Raw genomic sequence first — 13,951 nt, 5'->3', positions numbered from 1 at the left:
TCACTCGTCCGAATAGTGAACTGCAGCTGTTTGGGTGTGTCTTGATGTGGAATTCTAACGATCTCTGGGGCAAATGCTAACGACCAAAAAAACTTTCCGGTGCTGAATAAATAGGGTTGGGAATTTGTATGCGAAAGGAATGATGTATGATACAAACTGAAAGCTTAAATTGTTTTAGTCCGTATAGCCCGCATATAAACCCGCATTTAAAGTAGGCCTAGCAGGAAAGCTATGGATCAGAGCTAAAGTAGGCCTATAGGCTGAAATCCAATTCAGTGAGAGAGGAAAATGGCTTTATTGGTCCATATCATGGCTTAATTGCTTGGCAAAACACAGGTGACCAAGGATTTTGGAATTCACTATATTTTTTAATCCGATATTATATTTAATATACGGTGACAAAACAAACATTACATTCTATTTATTGTTAATAGCATTTAATGTTTGTGTTAGGGACAAGATGACGTAAATTTTCCCTTCATTGTCAATGGCGTTTTTAAAACAAACATTTAAACCTGTATATAAAAAGGTGACAAGCAAAATCACCCTTCTCTTTCGCCTAATCAATTAAATTGTCCCCCACACACGTCGCATAACTTTTTATTTGCTTCTAGTTCTAGGTGAAGGTGTATTTCTACGACTATGGTATTTCCCTAAGGTATTTCCTCGATCATCTTATTAGGTTACGCCACCAAACTGCGACGCAATGATGATTACGTAATTTCTCTGCGACAACTTGTTTACATCATGGCGTCGGTGGATTTGAGAGGTACCGGATTCCATTGTTTTCGTTTTTAATGCGAACATGTTACAGCAGGTTTGAATTCGCTACTAATATATGATGATGTGACAAATGATTTAAGTATCAATCGAGGGAAAGCAGCTGCCTGGCTAAATATATGCTACACGTACGCCGCGGCCGATACCGTAGAGTAGAATAGCCTCATTGGTAACCCCCCACCCCATCGCTGTTGTGTAGCTGCAGCCAGCCGACCATGAAGCTAGTCTACAACACTACAGCGATGGGGGGAGGTCTGTTTTGTTCAACAGAACAGAACTACATTTCGAATTTTCGGCATATCTACGCATCTTTCGGCATATCTACGCATCTCAATTGTGGTCTCTTTTGAAAACGTAATTGATGCCTTTTTGATTGATTGATTGAAATCTTTATTAACAGTTTGCAGAATTACAGTACATTTCAAGCACAAACTCAATACAAAACTGTTAACTGTGAGTGGACGACCCAATTAAGCCTTACACTTGTTTACAACAGGGTCCACATTGTTCAATTCATCAAAACATTTAGAGACAAACAAATAGACACTTCTATGTTGTTAAAGAACAGAACAGGAATTCATCATATAGGAAGCGAAAAGGGAAAAAAAAATATATATACAGTGAGGGGAACAGGGGGATAAAAGAGAACGAAAGACAGAGTGTAGGGCGCCTGCACACAACACCATGCATTGATGCCATGTGTGCATATGTGCAGGCACCCAACACCACGTCCATACAAAAACATAGTACAATCCAGATAAAAATTCAGCTTTTACAGAGGCCAGTTTCGAATTGCAGCCATCCGTAGGTGCCCTTTGAGAGCAGTTTTGAAGGAGCCAAGGGATTCACATGTCTTAATGACTGTTGGTAGGGCGTTCCACATTTTGGTCGCATAGGAGCGAAAATAATTTAGTCCCTTGTTTGTGCCGAATCTGGGTTGTACATGGTTTGTTGCACTCCCTCTGGTGTTGTGGGTGTGGACTTCGTTTACATTAAGGAAGTATTTAGACAGGTACATGGGTATCTTGGTGGTGTATCGAATCTTGTGGACCAGACCCATTGCAAGATGCTGTACTCTGTCGTCGACCCTAAGCCATCCCAGCCTGTCAAAGTGGGCAGGGGTGAGGTGGGTTCGGGGGGTGAGGCCAAGTAGGAGCCTGACCAGTTTGTTTTGGGAGGTCTGGAGCCTTGTTTTAAGGGCCTTTGAGGTGCTGTGGTACCAGGAGGTGGATGCATAGTCAAAGAAACCTTGTACGAGGGCTCCTGTTAAGGTCTTCAAGGTGTTTTTGTCGACCAGTGAGGAGATCCTGTAGAGGAATCTTGTTCTTTGATTGACTTTTTTGATTACGTTGGTGGCCATCTTATCACCGGAAAGATTGGCCTCCAGGATGGAACCTAGGTAGGTAATTTTATCCTTCCGTGTGATAATATCGTCACCCACTCTAACCAAGAAGCCATCTGCCTTTTTGAGATTACTATTTAGCCACGTAATGGTTCCTAACTGTATAGCCTTGGATCATAGATGTATTTAATTTATAGTCTGACTTTTATTTTTGTGTCATTGATGTGGAACTAAAAGTCAGACTTGATAAAATACATCAATATAGTCTTGATCCAAGGCTACACTTTCATACAGAGTGACGGATTAGGCAATGATTCCCATAGCAGATTTCCCTGGCCAGTCTACAAAACTGAATCAATCAACAAATATAGCTGCAAGCAGCGATAAAACGGGACCAAGCAATAAGACTATTAGGCTGCTCAACAGTTCCACTTTAGGTCACCCATAGCCCCTCTCGGAACCCCCTGGGTCAGCCCAATCCGAACTGAACCGGGCTGACCCGTAGGGTCCCTGTGCGTTACTTTGTTTTCGTATGGGAATGTTGGAACGCGGACATAAATATCCTCGGTAACATCGTGTCTGCGCCGTTTGACGTCTTCTTTTCGTTTGAGTTATTCTGAAGTTGTCAACTTTAAGTACCTATACATACCGCTGCGAATTCTCTTGTGTCGCGGAAGCCGTTAAGTATTTTTAATCTTCGTTTGACCGATTTGGTCGCTTTGATTCTTCTTGTTTATTTACCGTTTATTGTACCGCCTCCCGATGTGCGGTTGGCTTGTGCCGGCTACGTTCCTGCCTCTGATCTGCTCTGTCATAGCTATAGCGCCACTAGCTAGCCAGATAGGCGGTACAATGAGGTGTCGATAAACAAGGAAGGAAGAGAAGAATCAAAGCGACCAAATCGGTCAAACAAAGATTAAAACTACTTAACGGCTTCCGCGCCACAGGAGATATTCGCAGTGGTATTTATAGGTACTTAAAGTTCACACATTCAGAAGCCCTCACACGAAAAAAAGTCCTCAAAGAGCACAGAAGGTCTTATCCGAAGGTGTTTACGTTTATTTATGTGTGCGTACCCGGTGGCAGGGTGGAGGTGGAATAGGACCCCATGGTCTGGGTCTAAAAAATGTCAGAAACTTCAGTACCATTGGGTTCTGCTTGTAGGGCTAGGTCACCCAGTGCCAGCAGCAGAGACTAAATGTTTTTATAATTGTCATGGGGGCCCGCCCACGCTGCAAATGCAAAGACGAGAATTGCGGGAACGGGCGCAGCGTGGCCTGGCGTGGTACAAACGGGACGAACCGACTATTCAGGTCTAATTCCTCATGGGGGCTCGAGCCCCGCCGCCCCCACGAAGTCTACGTCACTGGCCAGCGGTATTGCAGCTGTTCGTACCCCAAACATACAGACAGACGAGGCATGAGTTATGCCTGTTCAAAGTGCCTGTTATTGCTGCTTGCAATAAACTTCTCTTCAACTGGAATTTCAGATAATGGTCTATAGATTAGTTTGAGCATTTTTCAAACTTCTCAAAATGGCAGAAAATCTGAGGGTGGAGATTACTGGTCAAAGCAACAGATGTGTTCCCTATGAGTCAAGGCACAAGTGGAAACAAGTGCCATGGCTTTTTATATTGGCCAAATGAGGCATGAGGTGCCTGTTCAAAGGTTTCATTTTCATACGAGTGCTCCCTTTGGCCAATTGGAGTAAGTACTATTATTTGGCATGACCCTCTATCATACTGTAAAGTTTCATAAACATGTGTGTGACAATGGATGTATTAGGGCCAGAAGAAGAATTTTCATAAAACTGCCATTTTCATTGGCTCTCAAAACTGAATTAGTTTCACTTAAAGAAATGTACTACCGAATTGTATTTTTTGGTCCAAAGTTCATGTGTAGTCATTTGCGTGGATTTTGATCAAAGATCCCAGGAGGAGATAGATTTGAACAGTTTTTCATATAATTCAAAATGGTGGGTGATCTAAAGGTCAGAGGTCAAAAGTCAGAACACGAAAGTTGAGATGCATATGTGTATCGAAGTTTTATGGCTGACTGTCAAACGGTTCATGAGATTGCCAAGTTCTGGCTTAACCGACTGCGCGGTTAAGCCAGAACTGCTATCCCTCTATTTTTGGAGGAAGGAGAAAACGCAGAAGAAAAAAACAGACTAATACAATAACGGACCAAGAAGTCCCTTCATTTCACAATTTAAAGTTCACGTCATTTGTCCTTCAACATTCTTTGTTGTATTTGTTCTTTCTATTGACAGACAACCTCCTCGGGATATCCTGGGTTGACAGTGGCTGGGTGCCCATTCTCAACCCTGGCAATGTGTTGGACTATTTTTCGGAGCGAAGCAACCCATTCTATGACCGAACCTGTAATAATGAGGTAGTAAAGATGCAGCGGCTAACCCTGGAGCATCTGAAGTAAGATCACAAACAATCTTTTTTAATACTGTTTTTATTAGGCATTTTTTGTATGATATCAGAATATTATCGACAATGATAATGAGTAGTTCAGTTAAAAAAAATAAAAAAATAACAGGCAATGTAAATGTTCCACATACAATACATAATAAAAAAGACATAAATGTGATTAACATGAAAAAACAAAAAACAGTTAAACAATGAGTTTACAGACAACAGGACAGACACTCTTGCTCTCAAACTTTCCCAACATGTTGTTGTAAATTAAGTGAATTACAGACATTCTTTTTTTAAATGATAAAAAATAAAATAAAGAAAAAACACATTTTTTCCCTTTTATCTTCACTCCCTCTCAATTCAAATTTAATCTTTTCCAATTGTAAGTAGTGCATAACATCTCTCATAAGTGAAGTGTGAGTCGGAACCTGTGCTTGTTTCCAATTCAACAGTATCAGTCTGCGAGCCAGTAGAGTCACATATTTTACCATGTTATATTGGAAAGTAGACAGTTTGACCCCGGGCCCCCTGACTCCCATAACTGCTGTCAGTGGATCCGGGTCAAAAGGTCTTCCAACAATGTCTGACAGTGATTTAAATATACTTTGCCAATACCTGGCCACATCTGTCGCAGGCTGGATTTGGATACATTGTTGAGTTTTTCCTTTGACAAATGTAACCTGTGTAATATTTTAAACTGTATAAGATAAATAATAAATGCCTGGCACATACTGAAGAAGAGTGCCAGATTTAATATGAAACAGATACAATATTATGTTCCAAAGTGTAATAAAAACACTACATCATATTAGATAACCAGCATACGGGCAACATCATAAAATGCCCAAGATACAAGTTAATAATAACCTTACTATAATGTCAGAAGAACTGTGATCTGGTCTTTTTTTCCAGTCAAATGGTGGGAGTGGAGTACATTCTTCTTCATGCTCAGGAACCAATTCTTTATATTATCCGTAAGCAGCAGAGGCAGTCACCTAACCAAGGTGAGCATTGTGCAGCTACCTACAACAAATGCATTAATCGCTGATGCCTGATGTGTTGTGTGTGTGCTTTTTAATGTTTTTATTCATGTGTTTTCGATTATTGTTTGGACCCAATGTTTTATACATTTCTCACATTAAAGTAAGTAACTAACTATCTACTGTAACAGATCAGTCCAGTGCAGAGATTCGATGCTTCCTCTACAGACACACATTTGTGTTTATTTTTTTTGGGAGCATACACAAACAAGGAACAGCCAGTTGCTGCTGTTGCTGCTTGAAGCTATGCAGTCTGTCAGACATTCCCGAAATAGAGACAACAATTTTAAGCTATTTAACCACCTTCCTACGTATTTCCCACTACCACTACAAATATTTTTACTACAAATTATTGATACATCAGCTATTCTCCCAGAATTTTCTCCCCCGAATAGGGTTCAAGTGGTTTTCAAAGCATTCATTTATTTTTTCTATGTATCCATCCCCAGTGATACCATTTTCTGACTACTACATCATAGCAGGAGTGGTGTATCAGGCGCCAGACCTGGGAACAGTTATTGGTTCCAGAGTGGTAAGAGCTTGCTAGTTGCTATATATTCCAACATGATATACTGTATATTTTAGAGGTTCTAGCTCAGTGTGTTTGTGTGAAGAATTCTCCAGTTTTGACTAGTGTCTTGATTGTTTGTTTGTGCTTTGCCATTCCAACATTTATTCATAAAATGGAATCACACTTGACAGCAAGGATATTTTTAAATCCTATATATATATATATATATATATATATATATATATATATACACATACATACACACAGTGCCTTTTCACACTCTTGACTTAGTACTACGTTGAGGCACCTTTGGCAGTAATTACAGCCTTAATACTTTTTGGGAATGATCCTACAAGCTTGGCACACTTGAATTTGGGGTATTTTTCCCCTTGCTCTGTCAGGTTAGACGGGGAGCATCGCTGCACAGCTATTTTCAGGTCCTTCCAGAATGCTCAATGGGGTTCAAGTCTGGGCTCTGGCTGGGCCACTCAAGGACTTTCACAGAGTTGTCCTAAAACCAATCCTTCGTTATCATATTTGTGTGCTTGGGGTCGTTGTCCTGTTGGTAGGTGAATCGTTGACCAAGTCGGAGGTCCTGAGCGCTCTGGAGCAGGTTTTCATCCAGGATGTCTCTGTACACTGCTCCATTCATCTTTCCCTCTATCCTGACAAGTCTCCCAGTTCCTGCCGTTGAAAAACATCCCCACAGCATGATGCTGCCACCACCATGCTTCACCGTAGGGATGGTATTTGCCAGGTGATGAGCGGTGCCTAGTTTCCTCCAGACGTAACACTTGGCATTCAGGCCAAAAAGCTCTATTTTTGTTTAATCAGACCAAAGAATCTTGTTAATAATGGTCTGATAGTCGTTTAGGTGCCTTTTGGCAAACTCCATGCGCGCTGTGACGCCCGGCTGTCGTATGCCTTTTATTGAGGAGAGGCTTCGGTCTGGAGTAAACTAGGCACCGCTCATCACCTGGCAAATACCATCCCTACGGTGAAGCATGGTGGTGGCAGCATCATGCTGTGGGGATGTTTTTCAACGGCAGGAACTGGGAGACTTGTCAGGATAGAGGGAAAGATGAATGGAGCAGTGTACAGACATCCTGGATGAAAACCTCAGCGCTCAGGACCTCCGACTTGGTCAACGATTCACCTTCCAACAGGACAACGACCCCAAGCACACAGCTAAGATAACGAAGGATTGGTTTTAGGACAACTCTGTGAAAGTCCTTGAGCGGCCCAGCCAGAGCCCAGACTTGAACCCCATTGAGCATCTCTGGAAGGACCTGAAAATAGCTGTGCAGCGATGCTCCCCGTCTAACCTGACAGAGCTTGAGAGGATCTGCAGAGAAGAAGGGGAAAATACCCCAAATTCAAGTGTGCCAACTGCCAAGCTTGTAGGATCATTCCCAAAATGTATTAAGGCTGTAATTGCTGCCAAAGGTGCCTCAACTTAGTACTAAGTCAAGAGTGTGAATACTTATGTACATGTGTTTTTCCAGTTTCTTATTTTTTATAAATTAACAAAATATTCATCATTATGGGGTATTGTGTGTAGATTGATGAGGGAAAAACGAATTTAATCCATTTTGAAATGAGGCTGTAACAAAACAAAATGTGGTTAAAGTGAAGGGGTGTGAATACTTTCCGAAGGCACTGTATATATATATTTTTATTTATTTATTACAGTTACAGTGAAATGTAATTGCAGCATCTGTCATTTTATTTAGTTTTGATAGTTTTGCACACTTTGAACTTTTTGAACACTTTGCATAAGGATGTGAATGAAAATAAAAGCCTGGGTATCGAGGCTAATAGGTGAATAACCTATTAGCCTCGATACCCAGGATTTTATTTTCATTCACATTCGGCTCAAAAAGAAAAGCCATTGGAAAATATGGCATAGGAAGTGGGAGCCAACTTGTATTTCGCTGAGGGGTACAGTGCAGAGGGGCGTCGCTCCAAATTTGGTGACGTCAGTGTTCTCAGCTGTTTTCTACCGGGGAGGGGATCCACCGCCGTGCTTTCGCCAGCACCCGCCCCTCTAGACCAGGAAGCACAGACTAGGGCAGGCTGTGCAGTATGCACCTATTGACAAATGTAATTCTTCATTTAGCTGACTTATGTAATTCTATATCCTTTAGCTTTCTGCTGTCCATGGAATTCAATCTGCTTTCGATGAGGCCATGTCTTATTGTCGCTACCACCCCTCCAAAGGATACTGGTGGCATTTCAAAGACCAGGAGGAGAAAGGTCAGCTTGAGGGTTGGTTTAGCTCTAGTGGGCTCTTGTATGCTGTTTTGATGAGCTTTTTTGTATTTTAATTTTTCACCCATCTACCACTGTATGTGCTGTCAGAATCTGTCTTGGTTTTTTTGGTTGTTTATTATTGTCAATGGTAACGCATAACCATAGAATAACCGAAGAATAATACTACTAGTAAACTAAATCGTGTTTTTTGACAGAAAAAGTCAAACCAAAATCTAAGCAGAAAGAAGAACCCAGTTCACTGTTTCAGAGACAGCGTGTCGACACTCTCCTTTTAGACCTCAGGTCAAAGTTTCCCCCAACATTTTACCAGGTATGTGTTGCACTGACAAACTAGTAGTACAGTGAATTTTCTTTCTAGTTTTTAAAATAAGTGTAAATAAATGAGTTTTTGTCTACTTTCAGCCTAAACCTGGTGAGAAGCCTATTCCAGGTATGATCTTTTAAAGTGCTTCATCCACGTTCTATTCAGAACATAATTGCTTAATCCATGGTCTGCTCTGTACTGTTCGATAACATTTTCCAAGAGTTAGGTTTGTGTAGTTCAACAATGTTGTATGAATTGTTTTTACTATCCAACTCATGTTCCTATTTACATACTATGGTAGTGCAATAATTCACTTCTGATTCCCGGTTTGCTGAACTCTGAAACGTACTGACAGCCACGTTTGGCTCCTAGTCTAATTCCCAAAGTGACAAACTCCATAAATCCATGATTATAATTCCATTGTATTGCAGTTGAGGTAAAGAAGGAACCTGAACCACCTGCTGAAACAGTGAAACAGGAGGAGAGGGAACCAGCCACCAAGTCCTCAGCTCCAGGGCCTCCAAGCAAACCACCCCCTGAGAAACGAGCAAGGCTCCAATGATGACCACCTATCGGTCCTAATACACTTTGAGTGGGGTTGAATGCACTGTAAAATCTTGAGTGATAATTTAACACAGTGTACTAAATGGACACTGATGGTTTTACTGTGTGGGGAGAACATATTAAATGTGACTACATTGATGAGCAAGATTATAGTCCCGATCATTCCCCAATTCTGACTAAACAGTTGAACAGGCTGAGAGTGGGCTGCCATGTGGTCCAGAATGTCCAGTACTGCAAATTTATTGACTGGTTTTCAAGATGCTTTAACAAATTGGTACAGAAAGTGTCAGTTCTCTGTCTAGGTGCCAGAACTACTTTTACTGTGTAACCATAGTCTTGTACTCTCTATAAAGTTTGGCAACCCATCAATTTCAAGCGGATGCATAGCTTAGCTAACATGGCTGAAGTAATTGATGTGAATGGACATTTTAAGACTGTGCGGAAACAGAAATTTTTATTTTTTTGCTAATGAAGAGCTTTTTTGTTGGATGATATGCTGACTTCACCGCCAGTATCCGTTTACTGTTGACATCAGCAGGTTTCTTCTGGGGGTAATGAATTCAGAGGTCATTCCAATTCCCAGCCTGCTTAACCAAGGGATGTACCATGAAGTTGAACATTAAAAACGTCTTTTTACTTTTCAGATGTATTGCAATACTAAACGACACATACTGTATTTTTAATGATATGGGTCCATTGTCCATACAATTTGACTAGTGTATTATCACCAACTGAGATGTATATCTCATTGTTAATAGTTAATAGTTTGGAGCACTCTGATTTCACAGATTTTGTATTGCATATGTTGTATAAAAAACGTTTGTCATTTGAAACAGCCTGATGCAATGTGGTCTTGACAGTTTTTCTTCAAATAAATGATATCTAATTTGTATGAATTGAATTCTAATTTGGTATGAAATTAATGTGGTGGCATAATGGTGTAGCGTTCTTGACTCATAACATAAGTTAAGCACAACCTGTAGTTATAATTGCTTTATCTGTGTAATTCCAATTATCAGACAGATCAAAATTACCACAAGAGGTCGCCATTTAGCTAAATTTATCCAAATAATTATGCTACTCCTAGTCTGGATTTGATATTAATATAATTCTGCCTTCTCGTCGTGGTTTATATTTATGTCGGCTGTTTTGCACCATTCTAATGTGTCTGGAATGAACCCACAGAAATTCATATTAATGACTAGTGATAGTCATGTGGGGGAGAGTAGTAACCTAAATTCACAGGCCACGAAGAAGAAGTCGCTCGCGGGGCGTGGTGGGATAGGAGCGCTCTCCGTGGAGGTCTAAAAACAGTAGTGCCCCAGCTGGCTAGCTGTAGCTGCAGAGAAGAAGATGGCTGCAGTTGGGATTTTCAGGCCAATGTCTGAAAACATAGCACTGCTCGTTATGTTGTTGAACGACGACTAGCCTTCGTGTCAGCCCCGTTTATTTCGTCGTTTCTCTCCAGATTCGAAGGGGATAAAACATGGGGTCTCAAACACTTCAGATCCTCAGACAAGGGGTCTGGGCTTCAATCACAGGCGGCTGGTACTACGACCCCCACCAGAATACATTTGTCAACGCTCTGCATCTGTACATCTGGTTGTTTCTGCTATGTTTCCCCTTCACACTGTACATGGTAAGTGGGATTTTAACCTCTTTATGAAATGTATGTTTATATGTTTGCGAGCACGGTGGTTACTGGTCGTAGGGAAAGAAGTATGCCCGTTAGCTACCGAGGATATTAATGGTCGCTCTGTGGAACGGAAACAATGTAGCGTTTCATGTGACAAATGTAACATTACATGTTTCAATCTGACAAAACAACAAGGTCAGAGACACCATTGACGTAAAATATGATTTAGAATAGCGAATTATCACGTTAAATATTTGGGTTTACTCTCTGAAGTGTTCCATTGACCATAGGATTAATAAGGGGCTCTTTTGTTTCAAAATATGTTGTATGCTTTTTTTTTCCTTTTCGCTTTTCCCCCCAAACGGACAAACGTTATATTCATAGTTTTGTCAAAGATATTATTTCCTTTAACTTAAACCTTTTCGCCGCCTGTTGGAACGGATTCTGATTTGTAAATTGCCAATGTTAGAGTCCATCAGTTACACTAGCCTAGCATAATGTTTATATGAACAGCAGCTTACTAAAGACGTCTATTACTGTTTAAAAACCGATCATTGTAAGGCTCAGGCTCAGATTTTAGGCTCCTAGCAAATAAATCCTAAAGGTCAGCTACTATTACGCAATATCACTAGCTTTGATTGAACATTTTATTTCACAATATGTAGAATGGGTAAATTTCAAACGAAAGCACAAGTCAGTACAAAAACTGTTACCTTGTGCACGAACCATATTACACTTGTTTACAACAGGGTTCACAGCTGAAGGGTAAAACCAGTGTTTTGATAAATTAGTGAAAAAGTATTGCCATAGTAGGGTCCCAAAACTATAACTGGAAGATCAGTGTGGGCGATGTTAGTTACATTACATATCTGTTTTATATATATGACTCTATAAATGTACTCTGGGAAGGAAATAGCTTATACACCATTGAACACCAATAATAAACTCCTTATATTAGAAGCTGATGCTCCAAATCTGAGTGTGGCTTCTGTCCTATTTCCGGAGTGGAAATAAATACATGGGTTGGCTCTGTGGTTTAAATTGAGACACATGTTTGAGTGGTGCTGGTCCTGATAGTGGCATCTATTAATGCAACCGGTATCTCTCCACAGCAAATAGAGTTAAGTCACATTGTGGTTTGCAAATTGCCAGATGAGCAGCGGAATGATGACAGTGTACATGATTAATAATGGCAAGGTTAATTCACTCTAGCCTACTTGACAACATAAACATTCTAAGTTTCCAAGTTTATTTCCTGTTGCAGTGTTTGTGAATATCAGTAGCTGCCAAGCTGTTCCTTCCTAGCAACACACTAACAAGGTCTATAATTCATAACTTCTTATTTTCTGGTATATCTTTTTACTTTCTGTCTGTATGTTGGTCTGTATGTGCACTTGCATTTTTTAAACAATATAAATTAATGTTGTCTTTTTGTCTCAGCTGCTGTGATTATGCTGTTAAAATGGCCACAGTTGTTGCTAGTCCTTCTAGTCTGTTGACAAATTATGTTGACATTTTCAAGGGGAATGCTCAACAGTGTGGGTGGTCTGTACCTTTTTTACCATTCTAAAATCTGTATTGATTCCCTGTTGACAAATTATGTTGACTTCATGTTCTTTAGAAGGTAAATTGAAAAAAGTACAGTTCAATGTGGCTTTTGGGTTGCTTTGAATTAGAGGTCCTGTTGTCCCTGTACTATTGTTTGTCAGGATATTCTTATGTCATGACGTAAGTGTTGAAATCTCACCCAAACAATCAGCTGTACATGGTACAAATAAAATGAAAAGTTATTCTGATTTGTGACCATGGCAGAGGGGCGATCTACAGTAAGTGTTTCGAGAGACCAGGCGATCCTATAACCAGCATAATAATTGACACCAGCCAAATGCTGGCACCTTTTGGCTATGAATGTATTTTGTGCTTAATCACTTTCTTTGGCAGATAACCCATCAATTGAGGCGTCGCTGCTATTTCCATAAACAGTTGGGCTGGAAATACAGCAAGCAAAAGTGTCCTGGAGATGAGACAGAGAATTAACAGTTTCTTCACTGACTTGAGTTGATCTGGATAAGAGCCTCAACCAAAATGCTTAAACTGTACAAATCAAATTTTCTCTAATCCAGGCCCTCCCGCCGACCATGGTGATCGTGGGGATCTACTGCGGGGTGATTGCTGTCATGTTTCTGCTGCTGAAAATGGTGAACTACCGCCTTCATTGCGCCTTGGATGAGGGAGAGGTGGTGGAGCACCGGGCCAAGGAGACAGAGGGCATCAGGATTGGCACAGAGGGGGTCAATGATGGCAGCGCCACCCGGCAAGAGGACAGCAACGGCCCAGGGTAAGGTTTTGTGTCACAGAGCCAGTAAGGCTGTGTAGTAAAACAAAATACTTGTCAAGACTCAGTACTGTACAGTGTTTGCATTGAGCTGGATATATATATTTTTAAATATAACAATGTAGGCATTTTGCAGACACTTCTATCCAGAGTGCTTTACAAAGTGCAAGATTGGACTAAATGCCATCGATATGAGTTATCCATCACAAATTTAGCAAGACTTTAGGAAATCTGCCAAATATGATCAATTTCTATTTTAGAAATGCAGAGTGCAGAAGGACTTGTTTTAGTAAAAAAAAAAGGCAGTGAAAATTGTGGTACTTGGAAACACACGGAACATCCACCAAATGTCCAAAATGTGTAGCTAAAGTGAGTTCAGAGAAGTCATAAACGCCGAAGAAGATGATAATGGGACAACTATTATAGTATTGTGCAAAGTTGCAAACAGGCCATGTATGAGTGTTGTGCTGTGCATTAGATCTCTAATCAGTGGTTGTGAGGTCCTAAATGAAGCACAATTAAATGGTGATCTAATTGTGAGTTTCAGTATCTGTTGAATTTCTGGGTCAGAGAGGGTTGTCCTCTGGTCATGGTGCATGAAAATAAAGCCTGCTACAGAGCAAATCAATACCTCACCTTCCATATTAGACATTCAAGGCCAGCTGTAAATGGCAATCTGCTGTCGTCTTGTTTTTATGTAAAGGTCCCTAGTTCTTGTTGTGCAGGAGCTGAATGCC

General features: G+C 40.6%; 2 protein-coding genes across 5 annotated transcripts in view; both read left to right on the top strand.

Moving 5' to 3' along the window:
- Positions 1–717: 717 nt before the first annotated feature.
- Positions 718–10,135, top strand: med6 (mediator complex subunit 6). Of its 3 annotated transcripts, none has more exons than XM_080784652.1 (8): positions 718–769; positions 4,394–4,553; positions 5,463–5,554; positions 6,040–6,122; positions 8,249–8,357; positions 8,570–8,685; positions 8,778–8,805; positions 9,111–10,135. In XM_080784652.1, exons 1-8 carry the CDS (start codon positions 748–750, stop codon positions 9,239–9,241), a joined length of 741 nt encoding a protein of 246 aa, XP_080640778.1. In that variant the 5' UTR covers positions 718–747; the 3' UTR covers positions 9,242–10,135. The 3 variants fall into 3 exon arrangements, with proteins under 3 accessions (XP_080640778.1, XP_080640777.1, XP_080640779.1); XM_080784651.1 differs by having other exon boundaries at positions 8,249–8,369; XM_080784653.1 differs by lacking the exon at positions 718–769 and adding an exon at positions 797–817 and having other exon boundaries at positions 8,249–8,369.
- A 436-nt stretch (positions 10,136–10,571) lies between these two features.
- pcnx1 (pecanex 1) overlaps positions 10,572–13,951 on the top strand; it is a 45,676-nt gene continuing 42,296 nt past the window's right edge. For both annotated transcript variants that reach the window (XM_080784141.1, XM_080784140.1), the window contains exons 1-2: positions 10,572–10,882; positions 13,003–13,217. In XM_080784141.1, coding sequence (XP_080640267.1) covers positions 10,730–10,882; positions 13,003–13,217 — 368 coding nt within the window. In that variant the 5' untranslated portion in view covers positions 10,572–10,729. The remainder of the gene's footprint in view (positions 10,883–13,002; positions 13,218–13,951) is intronic.

Source organism: Protomyctophum bolini (assembly GCF_963924005.1).
Source record: "Protomyctophum bolini genome assembly, chromosome: 15".
Lineage (NCBI taxonomy): Eukaryota > Metazoa > Chordata > Actinopteri > Myctophiformes > Myctophidae > Protomyctophum > Protomyctophum bolini.
Note: the sequence above shows the minus strand (reverse complement) of the source record. Positions and strands in the feature narration are given on the sequence as shown.

Excerpts from the sequence above, each read along its gene's own strand:
- med6 (XM_080784651.1), top strand. The coding sequence starts at position 748 with ATGGCGTCGGTGGATTTGAGAG. Across the intron at positions 5,555-6,039 it reads GAGGCAGTCACCTAACCAAG|TGATACCATTTTCTGACTAC; the intron begins GTGAGCATTGTG and ends ATCCATCCCCAG. Across the intron at positions 8,806-9,110 it reads TGGTGAGAAGCCTATTCCAG|TTGAGGTAAAGAAGGAACCT; the intron begins GTATGATCTTTT and ends ATTGTATTGCAG.